The 25831-nt window shown below is 37.6% G+C and overlaps 1 protein-coding gene across 6 annotated transcripts in view; it reads right to left on the bottom strand.

Annotated features, from left to right (window-relative positions):
* RBMS3 (RNA binding motif single stranded interacting protein 3) overlaps positions 1-25831 on the bottom strand; it is a 771622-nt gene that overhangs the window by 266919 nt on the left and 478872 nt on the right. For all 6 annotated transcript variants that reach the window (XM_033212877.1, XM_033212879.1, XM_033212876.1 and 3 more), the window contains exon 6: positions 3377-3456. In XM_033212877.1, coding sequence (XP_033068768.1) covers positions 3377-3456 — 80 coding nt within the window. The remainder of the gene's footprint in view (positions 1-3376; positions 3457-25831) is intronic.

The following is a 25831-nucleotide window of genomic DNA, read 5'->3' as shown; positions in this document are numbered from 1 at the left end:
TAGATTGAAATAGATTTTTTTTCCTTGTTCTTTTATAGAAATAACACAGTTGGGGACTTGGAAACTTAGATGATCATCTCAGGAAAATAATTAGCTTTGCATCTCCTTTAAGAGTAATTGTCATTGTCAACAGTGACAGAAACTGAATGCCATTATATTTGCCCAATAACACATGCGCATTTTCTCCACACTGTCCCTAAACAGAGAGGTAGACGGTATGAAAATGGCACCAATTGCTCTGTACTTGCTTAGAGTAATATTAAATGTAGGCAATATAGTCTGGCTGTGTCCCCACCCAAATCTCATCTTGAATTCCCATTCAAGATGTTGTAGGAGGGACCCAGTGGGAGATAATTGAATCATGGGTGCAGGTCTTTCCTGTGCTATTCTTGTGATTGTGAATAAGTCTCATGAGATCTGATAGTTTTAAAATGGTGAGTTTGTCTGCATGAGCTCTCTTCTCTTGTCTGCCATCATGTGAGACATGCCTTTTACCTTCCACCATGATTGTGAGGCCTCCTCAGTCATGTGGAACTGTAAGTCCAATAAACCTCATTCTTTTGTAAATTGCCCAGTCTTGGATATGTCTTTATCAGCAGCATGAAAACAAACTAATACAATAGGGCTCTAGTATGAGAAGAAGATGATTGACATAATATTCAATCTTTCAACAGCTTTCTTAAGGCCTGAGGATCTCAGGTCATAATTATTGGATCACTGTGAGTCCCTCATTGACATGACCTTAAAGCAATGTATTTAAACAATCAATGTGCAGTTCTATAAAACCACAAACTTCTGAATTCAAATATGTGAAATCTTGATAAGGCAGAACACTGAGATTTTTCAGATTTTAAATATTGTATTTTAGTTTTCAGTGGGTCACACTATTATAGTTGAGGATATTCACAAGCAAAGACACACTCTCTAAAGTAATGAAAAATAATAGGAAATTGGCCACTTAAAAAAAAGTATGAATATCTGATGCCATAGCTCATAGTGACATCCTACTCCCTGTTGTAAATATGGAACTGAATATTGGCTAAGACATATATTTCTGAAAGTAAGATTTCAGCTATTTCCAGCTAGTAAGTTAATGAGGACCAATAAAGGCAGACAGCATATACCCAAATTGTAGTTATACCTGTCGTAACTTAGTAATTATTTATACTCAACAAGGGCAAATTACTACTTTACCTTTCAAAATACCCATATCTTGTATTATATCCTCTTTTCTTCCCCACCTAATTTAAGTATCAAAGATTAAATATCTTTACTTAGCATTTGAAGCCTTTATTCAACTCTAACTTTCAAAGTAATTTATAAATAAGCAGATTCAAGCACTGATGATGATCAATATTGTGTATTTAGCTCTATTATGATGAGTGGAAATCTCAGAAGCATACAGTTATCTCTCCTAAGAGTTTTATAACTGAACATAATTATTTTGTCTTTCTTGTTCCCAGGAGATAAAAATGAGTGAGAAAACTCATAACCAAGTTCCTGCTATTCACGATGTTTCCATTGGGTGTAGCTATGATATTAGATAGGTTAATATCACAGCCTGCATATTCTGGAAGGATGCCCAGACATTTGGGGATTTGTAGTGACTTTCTTTGTCTTCAGCATTAAATTGTATTAGTCAGCAATATGTTCTACGGGGAAAACCAAATGAAATACCTTCAAATCAATCAGGGCAAGAAGGCTTTCAATATGTCTTTGTGACATATCAATTTTTTTAACAAATCAAAAAATTGAGACGTGCTGAAACTTGAATCATCCATAATTTCTATACAGTGTGCTCATTTTTATTTTTATATAATTATATAATTTACACCTAGTTTGAACAACTTCTATATAGATAGGTTTCTGTTGGATAAAATAGGACAAATAAGAGGAAAGTCCACAAATAACGCAACTCCTTTACTCGATGACAGGTTTGAGTAAAGTGTCTTAAAATGTCTGTTTATAAAAAAAAAAAAAAAAAAGTATTTCTGCTAAAATGCAAGGGCAGCTAACATGCTGAGATGAAAACTGCTAACTCTTTTCTTAACAACACCATATGTCTCCAACTGGATCATAATGCAGTCAGTTCCCAAGGGAACGTTACACATGGAAGCTAACCAAATCAAGGCACAGTCTTCACTGTATGTTGACTCACTGATTAGCCAGCAATCAGCTACTTTAGATTTTCAGATTATGCAAGTTGTCTGTCTGAAGGGTCTTTCTGCATTCTTGACATCCCCCTTAAACAAAGCAAGTCATTACAAAACCCTCCACAAAAATATTTCTCTTTTTGTATATGCTTCCTCTTATCTATAAACTCAATATATTTTAAGAAACTAAAATGCTCAACCTCTGAACTCTCTGATGGGTTTTAAATAGTAGATGCATTATACAGCAAACACTATTGAAATCAAGCTTATAAAGATGAAAGTCACGTATTGTAAGATGAAAGAAGTTGCCTTAGTCTCCTTTGAGACTAACTATATAAAATACCAACAAATAAACCAACCTGCCTTATTCAGATGATTCTTTACTTATGTAATTTTTCTTAGTTTAATACTTCATTCAATTGTTAATTTTTTATATAGAAATTATATTTAAAACTTTACTTAATATTAAAACCTTCCACATATATTACCACCTCAAGTTCTGGCATTTGTAGCTCTGATACACATAATAAATCCAATTATTTCATGTTTAATGTAATTCTTAATAGTATAAAATTAGAACACTTGATGATGTGTATAAAACCTTAGGAATTTTGCCTTGGGAAGTGTGAAAGGCCCTGGGATAGTTCAGACTGGGGCTTTTCAAACTAGCTCTGATAAATAGACAGTATTTTCTAAAATTTCCAATTTGTCAGTAACCAATATTTTTGTAAAAGAAAATTATGCACTCAGATTTCATGACATTGTCAAATTGTTATACAAGTTTCTAAATGCTTTCTCTCAGTTTCTGTACTTTTCTTGTCATGGGCTGGTAAGAAATGTTTCAGGGCTGGCATCAATTTGTGGGATTCATTGTGAATATCATTGTTTAGGTATTTTGTAACTTAGAAATTGGATTTTTAATATTAATGCTGAGTCATAAACTTCCATCACTTCAGCACATCATTCTTTAACTATTATTTGCTATGGTTTTCTTCTAATCCACTTTAGAAAATTAGTAGCAGAGATTCAAAAAGCCAAAGAAGAATTACCAAAACGTTTTTGAGAAAGATGAGTTGCCACATAGTATTATTTAAAAATACACATTAATAAAAGCAAACTCCCCAAATCTGCAGTGATCAACAAAGGCACTACCATGTACTTATTTTAATAAGAGCAATTTAAGCCTCGGCATCATTTAGTGATTTATTAGTGACATTTCTTACCTGGGATGCCTGGTGGTGTTTTCAGATATTTTCCATTAAAATGTTGAATTACCACTTCACATTTTTCAGTAGACTCCATTCTGGGAAAAAAAGGTAAACCAGAGGTCATATATGGCTGTCAAGAAAAAGAAACTTAAGAAGTAAAGGAAAACCAGAAAGCCATAGAAATACTTGATTTGAGAAATGTACCCCAATTGCCAACTTTTGTCATGACCATGATGACCAGATTAATAAAAGAACATCACAAACTCATCAATGCTGAGAAAGTATTATTCACTCTTTGAAAGGTGTCTATGTGGAGGGCTCTGTTCTGAGCCTTCTCTCAGAGGTAACCCTGAGGCATTATTTTAATTCACTCAGCAATGTTTGGCAGTTGAAAGTGTTCAACAAATGTCTGTTGAATGATGAATTAGCAAACCTGATGGGTAGATCTTGTTATTGTCATTCATATCAATAAGGGCACTGAGGCTTAGACAGATAAACTACCTTTCCAATAAGAGGTAAAGTTAGGATTTGAACTAACACCTCTGCAACAGTAAAGCCTGTGCTATAGCTACTAAGCTATACTACTGATGGATTCCACAAAAGAAGTCGACAAGATGTGTTTTACTTCAACGGCTTGCAGCCTAAAGGACTGATTGGTATAGTAATGTAGTCATCAGCGTTATGACATTTTTATTGAAAATCCACTGTATGTAAGACACCCAAAGAGTTAGGTGGGGTCCTACATGTTGAAGGAAGTTATATATATACAAACCTTAGGTTCTGTACTTTCTCAATATTTAATTTTGGACAATATCTTATTTTTCATACTATCTTATCAATATTCTTAAACTGGTGTTCTTGTGCCAAATTTTGGCATCTCACATACAATCTGAAGCATGAACATTTTGAGCCAGACCAACATAATTTAAATTTTGGCAATGTTACCATATCTTAAGTACAGTAATATTTGTAGAATTTTCCAAATAATGAATAATATCTGGCCTTTATTATTTTATAAGCTTGGATGGGGAGGATAATAATTAAGGATTAATTCTGAATAAAGGAAATTAAGTCTTCCAAAGAGTATACTAGAGGCAAAAATAAATTTAAGAAACAGCACACATACACATGAAAGAATATGTATGAAATGTGTAAAATTTGTTCAAAAGGCAAAGTATAATTTTAGATTTTCTGCTGTTATTAATACGAGCTTTCTTGGAATGGTGCCCATCAACGCCAAGTTGTAAAACTTTCCTATGTTTAAATTTTATGTGTATTTCAGGATCATATTACATGGCCACATTACAGGACCATATTACATGTCAAAGGAAACAAGATATGAAAAAAATATATTAACAATTATGAAGTAAGTTATACATATTTATTACAGTTATAAGAATTCAAATGTGAGAGGAATCCTAGAAGTCAGAGATGATGCTGAGAAGACGCACTGAATCTAGGAAAGGCTTTTGGAGAAGTAATTAGGGCAGGGGGCTGAGCTGGCAGCTTGGAGGGCATGCGTCCTTATTACAATGTGGTAGAGGGAGCAAGCATATTGCTCAGTGGAAGGTTTGCCTGGGAAATTCTTAAAAATTAACTGAGAGAGGAAGTCAGGGCATCTGCATCACCTGTTTAACAAGTTTGAAGATGGTATCAGGAACAAGTTACATTTTGGAGCTATAATTATTTTCTGAAGAAGTTTTGTTTTCAGATGCACATTCCTATGAAGCATGGTATGAGTATGCATCTTTCTGTATTGATACACATGACAAATCTCTACCGCCAAGCAGGGCTGAATTTACAGGAGTGAGGCCTATGTCTTCACACAGAGCCCCACACTTAGAACAACCCTGCACTTGGTTTAAAGTTCCGCTGTCGCCGCCTTGAACTTCTTAACAGTGCTTTTAACAAAGGGATCTACAGTATCATCTTTCACCCTAATTTATGTAGTTGATCCTTCTATGATAATAGAGTGCAGGAAACTAACTTAACATAAACAATCAGTATGTATATCATCAGGTGACCCAATGGATGCACATAAGTATTATTTTGAAAAAAAAAAAAATCTTCAGAATGCAATGTTGATAGATAAAAAATAAAAACTCACACCGTATTTTGTTTACTACTCACTCACAAGTTCCCCTATATCAGAAGATGTTTGGATAAGAAAGGCAAGAGGAGTCTTTCCTCATTCTAAATATTTTGGAACAGCTAAGTACAATTTTCCTAACTCTTTCAAGATTCCTTTCCAGTGGAACCTTTTACTGTAAGTCTTTCATTTTTTTTTTATCTTTCTTTCTTTTTTTTCTTTTTTAAAGTATAAAACTTCCATTTCCATGAAGAAAATAATTCTAACTGTTCTTTCTCTCTTCCCACCGGATCCACTATTGTCTCTTAGGGAAAATAACCTTCTCTCCTAGCAGAGATATGAATGGGAGAGGAAATGCAAGCCCTTAATTACTACAGATGTTACTTTATGGAATTTTTATTCCAGGAGAGCGACAGAATGCAAAGTTTATGCCTCAGAGCCCCCTCTCTGTTCAGTCTCTCTCTGGGTACTCGCCTGGATAAAAGGCAGTTAAGAATCTAAAGCTTGCTTGCAAGAGTCCTACAAATCAAATCCCTTCTCTTTGTCTTAAAATGGCATGGAATTATAAATGAAGACTAATACTAGGGGGTGTGTGTGTGTTTATTCTACATAATACATTTTAGGGAATAGAGAGGAAGCTAAAAAAGAAAATCGAGTGGCTAACCCACTCCACCCACTTGAAATATTTTTGTTCTTGTTTGAAAGCCTCAAGTCCTCCCTTCTGTATTCTAAGTATGATCGTCTTTTCTTAACACTGTTTTACAGTCATATCAAGCTGGATGGAGGCTGTTTCTATGAACACAAAGACAGCAGCATAGATTGTTCACTTTGGGTTCATTCAGATTTAACTAAGTGAATGTCTGCTGTGAGCCTTTAGAGACTCCCGTCTCTGAAAGAATAAATGCAATAAAAGTCTGTTTTCTGTAGCTGCCGGCGCTTAGTGTCAAACCATGTTATGCTGCACCACCCAGCAGTGACAATCCCATTTTAATACACGAGGCACATTTTAACAAGGCAAAGCAGTCCCAGCAAAGATGGCAATATAGGAGCTGCCAAGGGGAAAAGTCCCAGTGTTCCTCATGCATTTTATGTGGAAGCAGAACAAAAGTGAGACTGAGACCCAGAAAGCTCTGGGGGGGAAAGAGACTATATTTGAATGGCCATCTTAGGAAGAATGTGCCCATTTTCTTCTCAAGTTTCACAATTAACCTCTCTGAAATGCCAGCTCAAGCTATCTGGAATCTGGCACACGCTTCAGTTGAAACTGACACTAGCATCATCAAGTGAGTCTGAAAAGACAGCACGCCAGACACAGCTGCCTTTATAGGTCCCTTTCAGATGGGCCACTGAATCACTACAACTGCATCTATTCTTCCTAGGTGGTACCTGAAACCCCTTGCGTCCCTCAGAACAGCTCGAGTGCCAGGCCAACCATTCACCTGACAATACATTAATTAGGTTCTTACAAGGCTCTAATCATTGTATAAAGCTTCAGGGTTTTCTATTAGGTCTGATGTTTAAATATAAATACACTTTAAAGGTCCTGTTTGACATTCTTTCTTGTCTCAGTACCTAGGAACCTGACTTCAGTCAGAATTGTGCTGCTGCTTTTTTTTTTTTTTTTTTTTAACAGCTACTAAGAGGAGCTAGTTTAACAGCCAATACAATTCCCACAGGCAAATTACATCGGATGAGAGGCTGATACAATATTAGTAGAATGTTCTGGGTCAGACTAAATATGCAGAGGTAGAAATATACTTTGCAAAACCATTTGCAGCCTACCTCTGTCACCTACATAAAGAATCACACAGTTTTTGGTCTTAAAGCAATAAGCATTATTAACCATTTGTTTAAAACAAATCCATCCTGTCATTTATTATGGTTAATTAGAGGTTTCCAGTATTGTGAAATGTTTGTGGTTTTGCAATCTCAGGCTCCGTACAAATTATTGGCAACTTAGAGTATCTGACTTTGTAAGTCAGTCATCCTCATTTCTGGTAAGATTTACGTATGCACAGGGTCAACATTAAAATATTTTTTAAAGTACTAAACTGTGCACTCCTTCTGACATTTCAAAAACAAATTATGTCATTTCCTTCTTAATCCATTGTAATGGAAGGAAGAAAACGGTGAGTCCTAGAAACAAAGATGAATGAATGTGATGAATTTTCTTCTCAGTTTTTGCAATTTGTTTTCTTCCTGCCAGGCACCTGACATTCTTAGGATACAAGTGGCTTCAGTACCAAACAGTGAAACTGAGAGGTCTCCCTTATATGCCCTTTTGTAGAAACCAGACATTTTGAGATATCTTGCTCAGCGTTACAACACATTCCTCTTAGGAAATGAAACTGTGGATGACAATATTTGACTAATGAAAACACATTCCAGAGCTTGAGAATCACATAATTTCAAGACTGGAAATGGCCTCAGATATCAACTTCTACATTGTACAGATGAAGAAAGTAACACTAGAAGACTGTGATTGGCTTCTCTAAAAACTAGTCAGTGGATGAACCTGGAATAGAACTTTTGTCTCAGGACTCTCAATTGAGACTATTTGGAAGAGATGCAGCTCCCTTGCTGACCTCATGTCATCCCTCCTGATTTTCTCTACTGACTGATGTACTTCAATCTGTTCAAGAGTAGGATGGGTCCTGCTAGCTCCACTCTACCCAGCCACTATTACTTCAAGAAATTGTTTTCAAAAATGGAATATAACCTGATATGAGATGTAAAGGGTGTTTCAGCTCTGTGGTATTCTCCCCCAAAACTCATATAAAATAAAGGTCCTATCATGAGGAAAATAGCTGGCAAACTCAGATCTAGAGACATTCAGGATACCTGGCCAGTACTATTCAAACAAAGTCTAAGAAATTATCACAGATCAGGGTAGGCTGATGGGACAGGACAACTAAATGCAATATGGTAACTGGATTGGATCCTGGAACAGAAAGAGAATGTTAAAGAAAAAGTTGGCAAAATCCAAATAGAGTCTGGAATTTAGTTAATAGTAATATGCCAATGTCAGTTTCTTAATTTTGACAAATGTACCATGGTCATTTAAGGTGTTAATGGGGAAAACTGGGTGTGCAGTATACAGAAAATCTATATTATCATTACACTTTCATATGAAGGTAAACTTATTCCAAAATAAGAAGCTTACTTTTAAAATCAGTGTACATTAAAATTATCAGAAAACTACTTTTAAAAATACCAATCTCCGGGGCCCAGCCCAGGAGATTCTGACTTAATTGTTTTGGCATGAGGCCCAGGTACAAAGATTTCAAAGCTACCCAGGTGATTTCAGTGTGCAGCCAGGGTTGAAAACTCCTGTTACACAGTTCTGTGTCAGGTATGTGAGAGTGGAAACCACGGGCCAAACCCAGTCTACAGATATGTTCCATTTGGACTCCAAAGAGATTTTGGAAATTTTGAAATGATTGTCAACATTTGAAACTTCGGAGATTTCACATGAAAATTGAAATTTATGATTCCTTTTAATAGATGGGACAGTTTAACCCATGCTTTCTGCATGGCAACTATGACATAATACAAAATATGTTTAGTCTTTTTCTCAGGTTGCTGACACACAGCTTCTAAAACCATTGGAATTTCCTGAGTGATAGGGGTATGCTGTGTTATTCAGAATAGACTATTTTTAACCCCATCTGAGTTTATGCTAATGAGCTCACTCAGATAGCTTCAGGATGGGGACTGGTCACCAGAAAGACTAAGACTTGATTAGTGGGTTGGAACTTTCAGCCCCACCCTCTCTGACTTCTGAGAAATGGAGAGGGGCTGGAGATTGAGCTCAAACACCAAGGGCCAATGATTTAATCAATCAAACCTAGAGGTTTCACCTAATGAAACCTATATAAACAACAAGGTTCAGGAAATTTTCAGGTTGGTGAAGATGTTGATATATGCCAGGAGGGTAGTGAGCTCAGAGAGACCACAGAAGCCACACACCCCTTCCCTGATACTTCGCCATATGCATTTCTTTCATTTGAGTTGTATCCTTTATAATAAACTGGTAAATATAAAATGCTTTGAGAGTCATTTTAGTGAGTTACTAAACCTGAACTGGGGAGTTGTGGGTACTCCCACATTTTGCAGTTGCTGGGAAGAAATGTGGGTAGCTTGGTGATACGGTTTTGCTGTGTCCCCATCCAAATCTCATCTTGAGTTGTAGCTCCTACAATTCTCATGTCCCGTGGGAGGGACCTGGTAGGAGGTAATTGAATCATGGGGGTGGTTTTTTTTCTGTGCTGTTCTCAGGATAGTAAGTCTCATGAGATCTGATGGTTTTATAAAGAACAGTTCCCCTGCACACACACTCTTGCCTGCCGCCATGTAAGACATGCCTTTGCTCCCCCTTCACCTTCCGCTATGATTGTGAGGCCTCAGCAGCCATGTGGAACTGCGTGTCCATGAAGCCTCTTTTTCTTTATAAATTACTCAGTCTCGGGTATTTCTTCATAGCAGTATGAGAATGGACTAATATACCTGGGCACTCCATTTGCAGCTGGTGTGGAACTGAGTCCTTACATCTGCAGAGTCTGATGATGATCAGGTAGTTTGTGTCAAAACTGAGTTACATTGTAGGACATCCAATTGATGTCAGAGAATTGGAGAATTGATGTGCAGAAATAAGGTATTTGATGTCAGAAAAACCCATACATTTGGTGTCAGAAAAAAAGACATCACAGCAACCATGGAATAGAGTAAAAGAGCAGTTTTGTTCTTTAAACGAAGCCACTTTGCTATTATTCCTACCAATCTGTATCAATTGCCCATCCTAAGGCAAAATAGTAGGTGCTGTTTGTCACTGAACTTGCATTGTTTATTTTTAATAGTTAAGAGAAAAGAAAAAGTATTTAACTTAATTTATACAGGGATAGTGGTGTATTTCTGTTCACCCTTTCCTAGATGTCCTCTCTGTCCTGCTCTGTGCCCCAAGAAAGTGACCCTTCTATCAACTGTGTAATCTTAGCTCTTTTGTTTACTGGTTTTCCATTGGGTTCTGCCTATGGAAGCTTGAAAGAACTTCAAAAGGCAAGAGTAGAGAGAAATCTGAGTGATTTTCCCTCTTTCTCTCCCTGTTTTGGCACTTCTGTCTAGTAGGTGTTGCATCTCTCGCTGTCTACAGTCCTTCCAAGCAAGCCCTCCTCTGAGGCTCTAGCTCTCACTGAACTTTGGAAACACCGCTCTGGTTACTCCTTTTTTTGGGGGGGGGGGGCGAAGTCTCACTTTGTCACCCAGACTGGAATACACTGGCCCGATCTTGACTCACTGCAACCTCCACCTCCCGGGTTCAAGCAATTCTCTGCCTCAGCCTCCCCAGTAGCTGGGATTATAGGCACCTGCCACCACGCCTGGCCAATTTTTGTACTTTTAGTAGAGACAGGGGTTTCACTCTCTTGGCCAGGCTGGTCTTGAACTCTTTACTTTGTGGTCCACCATCTCGGCCTCCCAAAGTGCTTGGGATTACAGGCGTGAGCCACTGTGCCCGGCCACATCTGGTTACTCCTTGAGCTCTCAGAGTGGTAAGGGTTTCCCTCTGTTGCTCCTCTCTGGGAACATCAACATCTCTTTGCCAGTTCCCTTAACACTGCTTCTGTAAATATTTTGTAAATACTCTTTAATTTTCTTCAGTAGAATCATATGGAGTGAAACTCTGCCTCCATTCAGCATCTTGATGCCTATACCATAAAGCTATCAACAGCATAGGAGTAAAAAATTATCCCAAAGACTGTGTGTTTCAAGAAGCATATAAGAAATAAAGCTTGCCTTATACTCCATCTAGAAACTACTTCTTTCACTTGGATTACCTGATTACCCCGGTAGGGACACTCATCTGTGTACTCATACAGATGCATAATTATCTAAATATATTTTTTTAGCCAGACTAATGTTTCTAGAAGGAATTTTCATAAAGAAACGGCAGAAAATTAGTGAAAATTAAGTATAGCTCTAGAAAAGTCATACCATAAATGACTCTGGAATACATTACCACTTTTAATCAATCTCCTAGCTACAGCCATATTTCATTCCTAGATATTATTGAGAAAAGAAAAATAGCTCAGAGCAGACTGAACAACGTGAGATATGCAACATTTATCAGACTCAGAGAGACATAAGTACAGGACTTCAGTCATGGCTCTCTTCCTTGAGTACCCATGCCTGGGGACAATTGTTTAAAGGCATTTTTGTTCCTGACCAGCTTTCTCACTCTTTGTCTTCATATTCCTAGAATTCGTGACACAAAGAACAAGGAATAGCCAATTAATAGCTTATGTGATTTTAATGTAAAGTCTTGATAAACAACTTCTCTTCTCTTTTGAAGACCCACTTGTAACTATTGCCAATTGGATTTTATATTCAGGGCAACATGAATCTAGGTTCCTGGGTGGCAATCTTCAAACTTTGAGCTCAAATAAGATCTGTACTTATGTTATGTAAGGTGGACATTTTGGTGACTCAGGTGGAACCTGAAGCAGACTTTCAGTGATCTCCCTCAATTTGCTGACAGCTGGAGCCCTGGTATGAGCCTAACTTTCATTCATCTAACCTCACTGGAGTCAACGGAGGTCAGTCAACAGGGTAAGCCCTCCTCAGATTTCAACGTTCCATTCTTGGTTGAAGATTCAGACCAATTCACTTATTGAAACCACACACATTCCTGCCTCAACGTGGTTGGAATTGAAGCTCCACTGTAAGGTAGGAGTTCCATTTGTTATTCTCTAGAGTTTCTGCTGATTGCAGATTTGTGACTTTCACTTTTTCTTTTTGAGCTAGTGTTATTTTGAATTAATTCTTAGAGTTTTTCCATCTTTTGGCTAGGCACGGTGGCTCTCACCTCTAATCCCAGCACTTTGGGAGGCTAATGCAAGAGGATCACTTGAAGTCATGAGTTCAGACCAGCCTGGTCAACATGGTGAAATCCTGTCTCTACTAAAAATACAAAAATTAGACAGGCATGGTGGTGGGCACCTATAATCTCAGCTACTCAGGAGGCTAAGCCAAGAGAATCCCTTGAACCTGGGAAGCAGAAGTTGCAGTCAGTCAAGATGATGCCACTGCACTCTAGCCTGGGTGACAGTGTGAGACTCTGTCTCAAAAAAAAAAGAAAAAAAAAAGAGTTTTTCAATCTTTTATCTCATTTAAAATTTTGGTCAGGGAAAAAATAGTTTCTCTCTGAAAAGAAAAAGTGTAATCTTATGGCTTAAGTGAAAAATTTGTAATCTTTAAAACTGGTGAGATTCCACAGTTCAGTTACATTGACAAATCTAAACATTCTTCTTGGGTGACCAAAGTTCCTCTAACTGGGTCTTTTTGATCATTCAAGAAGAAGTATAATTATGGGCAATCGTACTTCCATAACTGAGTCTAATAATAAAGATTTTCAAGAGGTGTTAGAAGTGGTAGCTGATCTCTTTAGCTTTTGGGGTTCCAGGGATTACTCTGCACTATTACAACTTGAATTTTGTGTGTGCAATGGCTGACAAGTCACTGGCAAAAACTGTGGTTTCTGAAGTAGCTGAAATCAGTTGCAGTGAATGATTATAAATGTACGGGGCTACTCATTTCTTCGGGTGTTTAGATAGAAAGACAGGTTTGAACACTTGAAGGTGGAGGAAACACTTTCCCTCAAGGCATAAAACTCCTCCTGTGGGAGGGTGGTCTGATCACAGAGTGTGCTGATGGGCACTGGGTCACCTATCAGTCTTGAGGGAATGTCTTTGCAGTGAGGTGCATTGTGGAAATATTGCATAGCCTGGTCTTGTGGCATTTCTCTCTTCTGAGAGAGAAGATTCTCATCTCAGAATTCAGTGTAAAAGTGGGACCGTTCAATTTTAAATATCTAGGTACACTGCCTTTCAGTTTTGCCTGCTTTTCACCTATGTAAATATTAGGCCCCCCAAACTGCAAATGCTTTCATTTTGCTATTCACTAAAGGGCTCAACCCTGAAGTTAGTAATCTAATCAATACATAAGCTAAGTTGAAAATACCACCTATCTAACTAGATTGATCTCCAAAATATGACTTTCTGGCATTTAGCTGGCCATTGTGAAACTCTTTGTAAAATACATTTACATATATAAAGGCAATCTCTGTTTGCAGAAGCATCTCCCTTACTGTACCTAAGCTACTAGAAGCTTTTATGATAGGAAAAACAGTGCCTTAAAGTTTATAAAACACACCTTACTTTGGCTTGAGATATTTTTACTGGTAATCTTATCTTGACCAGGCCTTTACTTAGGCCCTTCTTTGTCTCAGTAAATAATGATGTTTAGATCTAAGTTCTGTGCCTTTGGGATGTAAATTTTCACCAAAGAGTCATGTCTTTGGGATTGTAAATTTATGATAGCCTAGCTAATAATTGTTTAGGGCTTGACAGTCTAAAGGGGAAAGAAACTATTTGCAAACTGGCAAATGGAGAACCTTATAAAGCTATTAATACAAACTTTGCTTCTATGTGTCCTGTATGTCTATATGTTTGTATGTGGCATGTGTATGTGACATTTTACTACGAACATATATGAACAACCTCCAATTAATTGTCTTAAAGAAAATGTAAGTGGTTAAATCAGGTATTTTATCAGAAAAATAGAAACTACATACAGACAGGACGCAGGGAAATACTGGGTAGAAGAGGGTGGTTCCCTGGAGAGGGCTCCATCCTCAGGCCTGGACCCAAGGCCCTAAATGAGAACTTCACATCCCTGTTTTCCCACCCTGGCCTGCCCCACCCTCCACCCTGTACCCATAAAAACTCCAAGATCCACTGGCAGAGAAGGAGAAAAGAGGAACCAGCTGGATGTCAGAGAGAAGCAGCTTGACTTCAGAGGGATGGCTTGACAGCAGAATTTCATAGAATAGTTCTGCCACAGATGGCCCAACTCCAGGGGAAGATTATCTTCCCACTCTATTGCCCTTCCAGCTCCCCTTCCTGCTGAGAACTACTTCCACCATACAATAAAATCCTCCACATTCACCACCCTCCAAATTGTTTGTGTGACCTCACTCCTCCTGGATGCTGGACAAGAACCGAGGTGAGGGCGAAGAGGCTGTCATACTAATTAAGCTATTAAACACTTAAGCCACCCATGGATGACAAAGCTAAAGGACCACATAGTAACACACATCCTCTGGGGCTCTCGGGGTTGTAGGCAACCCCTAGGCGCTGCCATGGGCCTGTACAGTGTTTTTTCCTGCAGGCGTCCAAAGGCACTCGCCCTGGCTCCTGCACCAGCTCACCTGCTTGCTAACCCTCCCACCAGGGGTTTGAGTGCTGCGGGCTGCCTAACCGAGCCACCCCTTCACGAGTCCCACAAAGGTACCAAGGGAACTATCCTGTCTCAAAACTAGCTCAAGTGCCTTTTAGTTCACTTGATTTGAGTAAATCTTTGGTAAATAAGACTAGGTTGATATTGTTGGTTTAGTGAAAATAGCTGTCTTCTGATCAGGAAAATACCAAGGTATTTATCCATAGAATTTTTCCTTAGGTAGTGGCAGAACATTTTAAGCAAGTTGTAGAGGGTTTGCAGAAGATTAATCTTGGGAAAGAAATTTTGTGTGTGTTCAAGTTGTCTAAAATTAGAAAGAAATTATGTATATGCTTTTCTAAAAATTGAGCATTAATATCAAAAGCACCCTGGTGTAAGGCCACAGTCTGTGCCCATATGTTGCCAGTGGGTTTTCTCAGAATACTGATCATTTTTAATAGAAAATTACAAAAAGTTATAAAAGGTTTATGGAAATCTTATCATGTGAGTTCAAAACTGATTGAGATTGGATAGATTTGGTTATAGTGTTTTATTAAAATTAGCTTTAGTATTGACAATACACTAAAAGTAAAACTTGGTTTTCTCCTTAGAACAAGCATTTTGTGTAGTATTAATAAGAGGTAGTAAAAGATTTGTTTACTTTTTGAGTAAACTGTAAAATAATTAAGTTGCAGGGAGAGTTTCCCTCATGTTGTCTTTATCAGGTCCCTTGATTGGGTATTAAAACTCTTCTCTATCAAATAATAACACATTTTGCTTTCTGAAACCTTTGAATTATCATTTCCACAAAATAAATGACTATTATTATGCATTGACTTCTGATCCTATTTTGATCATGTGTTTTAAACATTTTTTAACTTCAATATCGAGTGTTTTAAACCTTTAATACTTTGAATATTTCCAAAAATTAAATTTCAAATTCTAAAATTATCGTTTGATCTGTACTAACTTGGACATAAAAGAGGAACTCCTGGAAGTCCAGGAGAGACAGACAACGCTTATTTGGTATGTTAAAATCATACAAGAAGCATTGTCAAATAAGAAATACTGTTTATATGGACACATAGAGGGGAACAGCACACACTGGGGCCCTTCAGAAGGTAGAAGGTGGGAGGAAGGAGAGGATCAGAAAAATAACTAATGGGTACTAGGCTTAATATATGGGTAATGAAGTAATCTGTGCAACAAACCTCCATGACACAAGTTTCCCTATATAACAAACCTGCACATGTGCCCCTGAAGTTAAAATAAAAGTTAGAAAAATAGGTTTGAGTTATATTAGTATACATGTATTGCAGAATGAAAAAAAGAAACCTGTTCCACTGGTGAATCCACTAAAAACATCCTCTTTTTGTCATCCACAAACAATTATTGTTTCACTTTAAGTCTTCTCAAAAAGTTATTTATAATCAGCTATAGTCCAAAATTTACTTCTTCTTCAAGGAAATTCGTGGAAAAGAACCCCCAACAAGAATTTTTGAATAAAGATTTCTGATAACTTTAGCGATCTTACCTTTGGACTAAGTAAAATCTTCCAGAACTCTAATTAAAACACTGATATATTAATGAAGATTGCTAACTCAACATCAATCAAAAGTTATTTCGATTTACTGAACTGTTAGAGGACTACAATGATTTTTATGACTTTTTTTTTTTTTTTTTTTTTTTTTTTGAGACGGAGTCTCGCTCTGTCGCCCAAGCTGGAGTGCAGTGGCCGGATCTCAGCTCACTGCAAGCTCCGCCTCCCGGGTTCACGCCATTCTCCTGCCTCAGCCTCCCGAGTAGCTGGGACTACAGGCGCCCGCCACCTCACCCGGCTAGTTTTTTTTTTTTTTGTACTTTTTTAGTAGAGACGGGGTTTCACCGTGTTAGCCAGGATGGTCTCGATCTCCTGACCTCGTGATCCACCCGCCTCGGCCTCCCAAAGTGCTGGGATTACAGGCTTGAGCCACCGCGCCCGGCTAGATTTCTGATAACTTTAGCGATCTTACCTTTGGACTAAGTAAAATCTTCCAGAACTCTAATTAAAACACTGATATATTAATGAAGATTGCTAACTCAACATCAATCAAAAGTTATTTCGATTTATTGAACTGTTAGAGGACTACAATGATTTTTATGACTTTTTTATTTGCAACATTACTGACTCTTTTATATTCTGTCTTATTTTCTTTACAGCTATTCATAGCTTATAGCAACTGGGTAAAGTATACATTTGCAAGCAAAATCGAAATGTTTACCTTTCTCTTTAGCTGATTTCTTCAAAATATGGAAACTAATAACGAGTATTCTCATTTTATGGCAATATAGTTATTTGCATAAGTTCAATAACAATATATTTGTTTTTTGGTAACAGGACACATTGAACACTGGTAATTTTACCAAAGCTTTTATTGGAATGGCATATTTTTAGATATGACCAGATTGCTTTGAGGAATTGTAGTTGACTTTATAAACCCAATAAAAAGCCCCTTGAAAAGATTGGCATTATACATTTTTACATGGTTCTCTTACAAGGTTCCTGACCTTATGATAAGTAAAGAATATCACTTTCTGACAGGCCCAGGAACCTCAAGATATTTTGGGACCTCAAGAAGAGAGGATTTTACCCAATTCATACAGATATTACAGGCACAACCAGACGACAAATCCTTGGCTTGTTTCCCTAGCCTTAGGAGGCTTTCAGAAATGTAATTTGAGATTCCTTATGAAAAAGTTCTAGCAAAGCCAACTTAAAGGAGCCTATATGGCCATTCATTATTTTTGTTATAATTTATACAAATAATCAGGCAAAGTATACTACTAAAACTTATTTTGTAAATAAATTGATTAGACTAAGAATTATCCTTGGTTTACATGGGGAACTGGAGAGAGAAAAATTATGTTTCAGAAGAAAACTATAGCACACCTGCTATTAGATTCCAGCACTGACTATTGTTTTTGAGTTTTTATAATTTTCCTATATTTTAGACTAAATCTAGAATTATTTCCTGGCTATGAGTCTCTAAAGGAAAGGGGTTCAATTTTCTTCAGGATGTTTTTAGTGGACTCATTAGCGGAACAGGTTTCTTTTTTCATTCTGGAATACATGTTCTCTTTTTGATTGTAATCCTTATGTGCAATATGTATCTCTCATTATTTTACTGCTTCTGAGAAAATTAAAGTCATAATATTCTAAAGACCAGGATGATTCAACAACTGAGAGCAACTATACCAATACGTTGACTGAGATTTGGCTAAAGTCTCATTTTTGCCACCCTGTGATACCATTCCAATTCAGCTTTAGGCACACTTAAAATTTCTTACCGAGATGTATTGTCTCCCCTGCCTCTTCCCCACAAACCCACTTGGGCGGGACAGGACCGTTTGGGAATGAGCCTTCCTAATGATGCAGGACTAAGGAGTCAAAATGCTTTTAGTTCATCTACTATGCTTTCTTCAAAACATCTTGATGAAATGGAGGGAAATGAGAAAATAAAAGTAGCTCAGATCAGGCTGAGCTCTGTGAGGTATGCAAAATTTATTCTACCCAGAAAGCCAAGAGTATGAGACTTTTGGTCATGCCCCTCCTCACAGCATCCCTGCCCAGGGTAATTTTTTAAAGGCATTTTTGTTCTTAATTAGCTGCCTCTACCATTATCTCCATGTTCTTGGAATCTGTGATACAAAGAACCATGTATAGCCAATCAATAGCTTATGTTACTTTAACGTATATTCTTATTAAAAACTGAAAAACTGCCTCTTCTTTTTTCCTTTCAAGATCCACTTGTAACTACTGCTAACTGGACTGTATATCCAGGGCAACTAGAATCTAAGCTCCTGAGTGGCCGTCTTCAAGCTCTGAGCTCAAATAAACTCTGTACTTAATCATATTTTCTGAATCTCATTAGTTAAGGCTGATTCTATTACCTATTACATCTCTTCCCCTTACTCAGTGTTTCACAATTTTGTTTTCTTTCTATTTCCCAAACGTGCCGAACTTGGCCCCACCTTAGATTTTCTACTTCCTTTTCTCTTTGCCAGGATTGTTCTCTTCCCTCCCTACTCCCACTAAGAAATTTTCTTGACTGGTTGTTTCTGATTTATATTTTAGTTTCAACGTTCCTTCTGAAAACAGAACATAACTCTCAACTCTTGCTTCCTATTGTCCCGTACTCTCTATTACATGCCTATGTTTGGTGTGTTTTTGTAATACTTTCATTATCTGATGTTTGATTATTTGTTTATTACATACTTATTGTCATCTCCCTGATAGAGGCAGGAGGCAGACAAATACCTAGACAGATAGGGAAGGTTCCCCAGTGAAACCTCACATTCAAGCCTGAAACAGCCTGAAGGCTGAAAGATGTGACTGCTGGTTCTGACTGAAAGCTGTGACTCAGAGGGAAAACTTCTGCCCCTGTTTGCCTGCTCTTTCCTGATTGATTCTTTCTGAATAATGCCTTTTAACCAATCAAATGTTGCCTTTTCCAATACTACCTAGGGCTATACTACCCCTCTCTTTGCTGAGAGTTTTCCTTTCGCTTAATAAATTCTGCCCTTCTCACCCTTCAATGTATCCACATGCCTAATTTTTCCTGGTCATGAGACAAGAACCCAGATTTAGTTGAACTAAGGAGAAAAATCCTGCATCATCCCCAATCCAGTAGAATGTTGGTCTGTAAAAGCAGATATTGTTTTTTTGTGTGTGTACATCTCAGAATTACTTCATCTGTAACAATTACTGGAATACTGACCAAGCCAGTATTGGATAATAGTGACCAAGCATATTTATTGGATAAACTAAAAGAAAGAATGAAATTATTACATATATATATATCTTTTTGAGCCAAATCTCAGTCAACTTATTGATAAAGTTGCTGTCACTTGTTGAATCATCCTGTTCTTTAGAATATTATGACTTTAATATAATTTATAATTATAATTATATTATGTTACAATATAACTGTATTGTATTGTATTGCAAGCTAAGTTATTTCAGACCCATGTAGAACCATGTTTATAACCATAGAGATACAGAGAATAAATGTATTAGCCCAATTCATAGAAAGGTGAGAGTGTAGAAAATATGCTAAATAAAAGAGACTCAAACTTGTGGTCCAAACGATATTGGGCTATATTTCCACATCTTACTTTTCTATTGGCCAGAAGCAGACTAGCTGTCTCCAACGCCCCCACTTTTCTGGATGCTCCAATAGTCCTTGTCATGCTTTGTGTTTACAGCAGGTACAGGTTAAAGACATCTTATGAGCCCTAAGCATACTGAATGGCCACCATTTCTAATCTGGAGGTGACAAAGCTCCCTCCATTGCATTTTATAGAGGTAAATGATTTTTCAGAACTCTCTTCCCATTTCACAGAGGGCATTATTTGGTATGTGGTCATTTTTATTTTATAATAATAAAGCAATAAAGTATATATTGTATCCCCTTCATCAGATTTTTATAAAGGCATATATACAACTAGACTGGAGCCTCAGAGATTTCAGAATAACAAATTATTTGATGCAGTGTATTTGTTTAGTTGGATCACTAGTTGGTTAGGGTTTTGAAACCCAGGGCTCTGCATGTATGAAAAAGAAAGTAGAACGTTTAACACTCTCCAGCTGTGATTCTGACTTTCTGATGGTAACAGAAAGAGGCAAGGAGAAGAAACAAACGAAGTTAAAAGATGAGACACACAAAAGAAGAAAAAAGATGAAGAAGCTGCAGGGGGTCCAGGAGTATACTCTCCAGCAGACCACATCTGATGGCAATTAGAAGAAGAATTAAAATTACCAAAAAGAATGAAACATACAACCTTTATTCTCTTCAATCTCAGAAAACACAATTGTAACCTGTTTCTGTACAAACACAGCTGTCGTTTGGAGATTACTAATCACTAAGTTTACACTTTAGAGATTTTCCTTAGTCGCTTTTGATTTCCTGGTTCCATGTGTTTAAAATAATAATGGCAAAAGGATTGCCAAAACAGCAAGCGAGAAATTGTTACTGCAGTGATGGATTCAAGACAGATACAGTCAAAACAATATTCCAAACAATCCCAAACAGTTTAAAAAATTTTTGATAGACTTGATGGGCATTTTAAAGAGTCATATATTTGCCTTCAAAGAAAGTATTTAACATATTCTTAAAAATTCCCATATTTTCATATGATTATTCTGTTTCTGTGGTCTCATTATATTTCAGCAGAAGGAAGAAGATAGACAACAAGAAGTATCAGGCAGTAGAAGGTAAATAAATAACATTTTAACAATATTCAAAGTTATTAGTAGAAAACGCAAAAAAACGCAAAAAAAAATTATACTGATTGATATTTAATAAGCAGGCTAGTATTTGTATGCCTATAACCAGCTTTTTTTAACTTAATGAAAAGAAAGAAAAACTTAAATGATTTATTTAGAAAACTTGCACATTCAGTAGGGAGAGGTAGAACACAGGGCTGCCCATATGTTAGAAGTCGTTCAAACAAAGCTCCATGAGAATCAAATTAAGAGTATTGAAGAAGGGCAAAAAATACTACAAAACACAAAGGTCTCTCTGTTCTGCAGTCTCTCACGCTCTTTAGCTCACCAGGGGACAGTAAACGCATTGCTTAAAGAGGTTCTATGTTCCCAGATGTTGAAGCTGGATTAATGGTGAATGCTCGCCCGCCTCCCCCTGCCCCCCCAACCATTGCTTCCCCACTTTGGGTCATTCTTTACTGGCCTCTCCTAACACCCTCTCAATGTGATTTTTGCTGGACAATCAGTCTCATGTTTCTGGGAGTGGGAAATGGATAACATGAACGCACGGTCATGGCCCTCCAGACTCTGGCTGATTTATGCTCTGATCCTTCCCCTCGCAGGCAAGGTACTCTGTTGGCATTCACTAGCTCTGCAGTAGTGGGGCCGACTGACAGCATTCCCACCGTAAACTTCTGTTTTTAGAGGTTTATAACTTGGCTATAAAATGCTGCCTGGAGGGGGGTGGATCTTACAAAATTGTTTCAAGTTACAAGAGAGTAAAAACACACACACACACACACACACACACACAAAATAAAAATAAAATGTCTGTAATTTCAGACACTATCTTGTGCTTCTGGAACTTTGAAAACTCTGTAATTGTGCTGTCTGTGCGCCCTGCTGGCATTCAAATCAATGCTTTGAAGTTCAGCGTTTTAAATATAAGATGAAGATACTCCTTTTACTTTGAAGAGATGGTTATCAAAGAAGATTAATGTATAGTTGCAAGTAAAATAATATTGGGGGGATTCTTTCCAGTCAAAGGAATTTTGGAATCCCTTGTACATAAATTAAGGACCACATCTGATGGTTAGAAGTCACCAATAGTAACATTCAAAATGAAGTCCACTGAAAGAATTATTCAGGTTTTCTGAATTGAGATAGTCATAAATTCAAGAGATATGTACAACAATTTACTAGACACAATTATTGACTGGGTATTCTCCCAATTAAATGAGCACTTTTTTTTTTTTTTTTTTTTGTCTGAGACAGAGTCTCCCACTATCTTGCGGGCTGGAGTGCAATGGTGCGATCTTGGCTCACTGCAACCTCCACCTCCCAGGTTCAAGCAATTCTCATGCCTCAGCCTCCCGAGTAGCTGGGATTACAGGCATGTGCCACCAGGCCTGGCTAATTTTTTGTATTTTTAGTAGAGATGAGGTCTCACTATGTTGGCCAGACTGGCCTCAAACTCCTGACCTCTTGATCTGCCCACCTTGTCCTCCCGAAGTGCTGGGATTACAGGTGTGAGCCACCGTGCCTAGTCAGCATGTTTTGTTTTGTTTTGTTTTTTGTTTGTTTGTTTTTGAGACGGAGTCCTGCTCTGTCACCCAAGGTAGACTGCAATGGCGCGATCTCGGCTAACTGCAAGATCGGCCTCCTGAGTTCACGCCATTCTCCTGCCTCAGCCTCTGAAGTAGCTGGGACTACAGGCGCCCGCCACCACGTCCGGCTAATTTTTTTGTATTTTTAGTAGAGATGGGGTTCGCCGTGTTAGCCAGGATGGTCTGGATCTCCTGACCTTGTGATCCACCCGCCTCGGCCTCCCAAAGTGCTGGGATTACAGGCGTGAGCCACCGCCCCGGGCCATAGTCAGCATATTCTTTTAATAATGCCTGTGGAACTGTAAACTCCTACAGGGAGAAACAATTTGTGAGCTAATACTAGTTGGGCTGGTGCTACCAAAGATTTTTCTAATATTCCAGTACTCTATCTTACAATTGGTTTATCATTATCATCAAATGTCTTTCTGCATATTGCTATGTTTTTTTAAAACCCCAAACCTTAAAGTGATTTCATTTATTTATCATAAGAAATTTGCTCAAGTTCAATTATGTGTCACTATTCTAAGTATTGGACAGATATAAAGAAGAAGGCATGAGGAACAGGAAGGGGGATAGTTCCTTATTAGTAATTTTGATAAAGTAAAACAATGTAAATCAGGCATCAACAGTAATCAACTCCACCTGGAAAAATCACAGATCACTTTAAAGCAGTAGTTCTCAAAGGGTGGTTCCCTTATCTGTAGTGTAAGTATCACCTGGAAACTTGTTAGAAATGCAAATAATTGAGTCTCACCCCAAACCAATTGAAGCAGAAACTTTAAGAGTGGGCCCAGCAATCAGAGTTTTCACAGATCATTCAGATGGTCCTAAGAACAAGTACTAATGCCCTAAGGCAAAGCTTCTCAAGCTTTAGAGTGCTTTTAGAGTCATCTAAGGTGCTTGTTAGTACACAGATTACACACTGCTGAACACCCTTACCATCAGATTGTTAATTCGGTAGGTTGGGGGCAGGAAATTCGCATTTCTAACAAGTTTTTAGGAAGCACTGCAGCTGCTGATTTGGGAACCACACTTTGAGAACCAGTGTCCCAAGACATCTTTATGTAATACAATACTTTCTCTCACTTGCTATGTACTATTCTTGGAAGAATCAAGAAATGGTGACTGAAATCATCTCTGTTTTGTGGTTCAGAGGGAAAATTTCAGATGAGAAAAGCTGAGTGGAAAAGGGACAGGATAATATTCTTAAAAGGAGAAACATTTGTGCAAGGATTAAGTTGTGAATGATCAAATTAGTTAAGGCAAAAGCCATGATTGCTTGAGAAAATGCACAGCAAATGTTATATAGCAAAGTAGGAATTTGGGCAGATCTATTTATGGTACAGCTAACAATATTTTCTCACCCCATTAAATTAGGTTAATCATGTGGGATTCTGATCCTCAAACGTTAAAGTCTAAGATACATGGAGAATGAAATACTTTTTCTGTGTCGGTTTCCTGGCTTCTTTCAAAAGAGAGTCAGACTCACACTTCATTTTTATTTCTTAGGCATAAGAAATCAGTGACTGGTCTTGAAACTATGTTTGCCTTTTTAGTGCACATACCACTTTCTGAAATTGGAAAAGACATTATTTAGAGTACAGAGACCTAAATTTCAGAATTGTAATGTGACTGCTAATTCATATTTGAAGCTCAAAGCTGTAAAAGACCAGTGAATTTAGCTATTCTGAAACTTCACAGAATGGTAATCACGAAATTCACTAGCCACATATCCAGTCATCCATCCAACAATGAAAAAGAAAACTTGACTTAAGGAAATGTACAATCCATTTGGTGAAGCCAGAGATTAAACAATGAATTCATTGTAATTGTGATATATTTTCTTTGAAAGAAAAATCAAAACTTTTATAGGAGCTGTAACAAGAGCTAACTTTGTCTAAAGCCAAAGATTGGAAGTCAGTGAAAAATTCTTTGAAGAAAAGGTGTTTAATCCAATGCCTGAGAGATGAGTAGGCAGAAGTCAGGAGAAGAGCCATGCAAAGTATAACCAGGCAAGAAGGGCAACTTTTCCCTGAACATGAGACAGAAAGAGTCAAAGTCAGGATGGTGTGCAGTATCAACAATGATGCTGGAGAGGTTGGCAAGTGAAACGTTGAAGGATTGTAAGCAGGACCCTGACATGATGAGATTTGAATATTGAAGCGCTCACTGTGGCTTCTATATACAAAATGCAATGGAGGAGAGAGAGGGACTGCATTCACAACAGAGATAAAATGTAAAATTCCCATCCTTCCTCAGTTCCTAAAGAAAAATAACTTTGTAAGTTTTATTCTTTCATGAGCTCATATACCAGCATTATAGTTTTGCCTTTTAGAATATATATTACTTGACTCTGTACTTAAGAAAAGTATGCTTCATTTTAAGCAAACTCTCATTGTATAGAAAAGATAAACGGGAGAGAAATGAATAGTTCAATCTTTGTGTTATGAACTGAATTGTGTCCCCTACAAAATTCATATGTTGAAGTCCTAACTCCCAATACTTCACAATGTGACTGTATTTGGAGACAGGGTCTTTAAAGGGGGAATTAAGTTAAAATGAGGCCATTAGGGTGGGCCCTAATGCAGTATGACTTGGTGCTTTTATAAGAAGAGATTAAGACACAGGAATGCACAGAAGGAAAGCCATGTGAGGACAGAGGGTGCACACAGCCATTTACAAGCCAAGAAGAAAGGTGTCACAAGAAGCCAGCTATAAAGACACCTTGATCTCTGACTTCTAGCCTCCAGAATTGTAAGAAAATAAATTTATGTTATATGAGCTACTGTTCTGTGACATTTTGTTATGTCAGACCTAGGAAACTAATATACTTTGTACCAACACATCCTTTGTTTAAAGAAAAAAAAAATCACTGTAGGTCTTTTTGGAAATATGTTCTCTTAATGAATTTGAAATGCATTTATTTCCCAGCAGGAGTTCAAATGAAGGAGAAACTAATTTATTGGAGAGTTATTGGAGGGCAGGGGATGGGGGAAGAACCAAAGGAATGTGCATGGTATGTAAAGAGAAATACAGCAGCTGGTTCAGTGAACTCCCATATTGCTCAGACCTCCAATAGCCAGTTGTACACTATATAAGAATGACTACATTGGCTAAATTCAGAGATCCAACTAGTGTCATAAGCTCTGCCTTGGCCATGAAAATCAACAGGTGTCAATGTCCTGAAAGCCTGAATACCTCATGCACATATTCAAGTTAGGGAGATTTTCTTCATTCTGTTTATTTCTATTCAAATCATC

This window comes from Trachypithecus francoisi, unplaced genomic scaffold (assembly GCF_009764315.1).
Source record: "Trachypithecus francoisi isolate TF-2019V2 unplaced genomic scaffold, Tfra_2.0 Lachesis_group0, whole genome shotgun sequence".
NCBI lineage: Eukaryota > Metazoa > Chordata > Mammalia > Primates > Cercopithecidae > Trachypithecus > Trachypithecus francoisi.
Note: the sequence above shows the minus strand (reverse complement) of the source record. Positions and strands in the feature narration are given on the sequence as shown.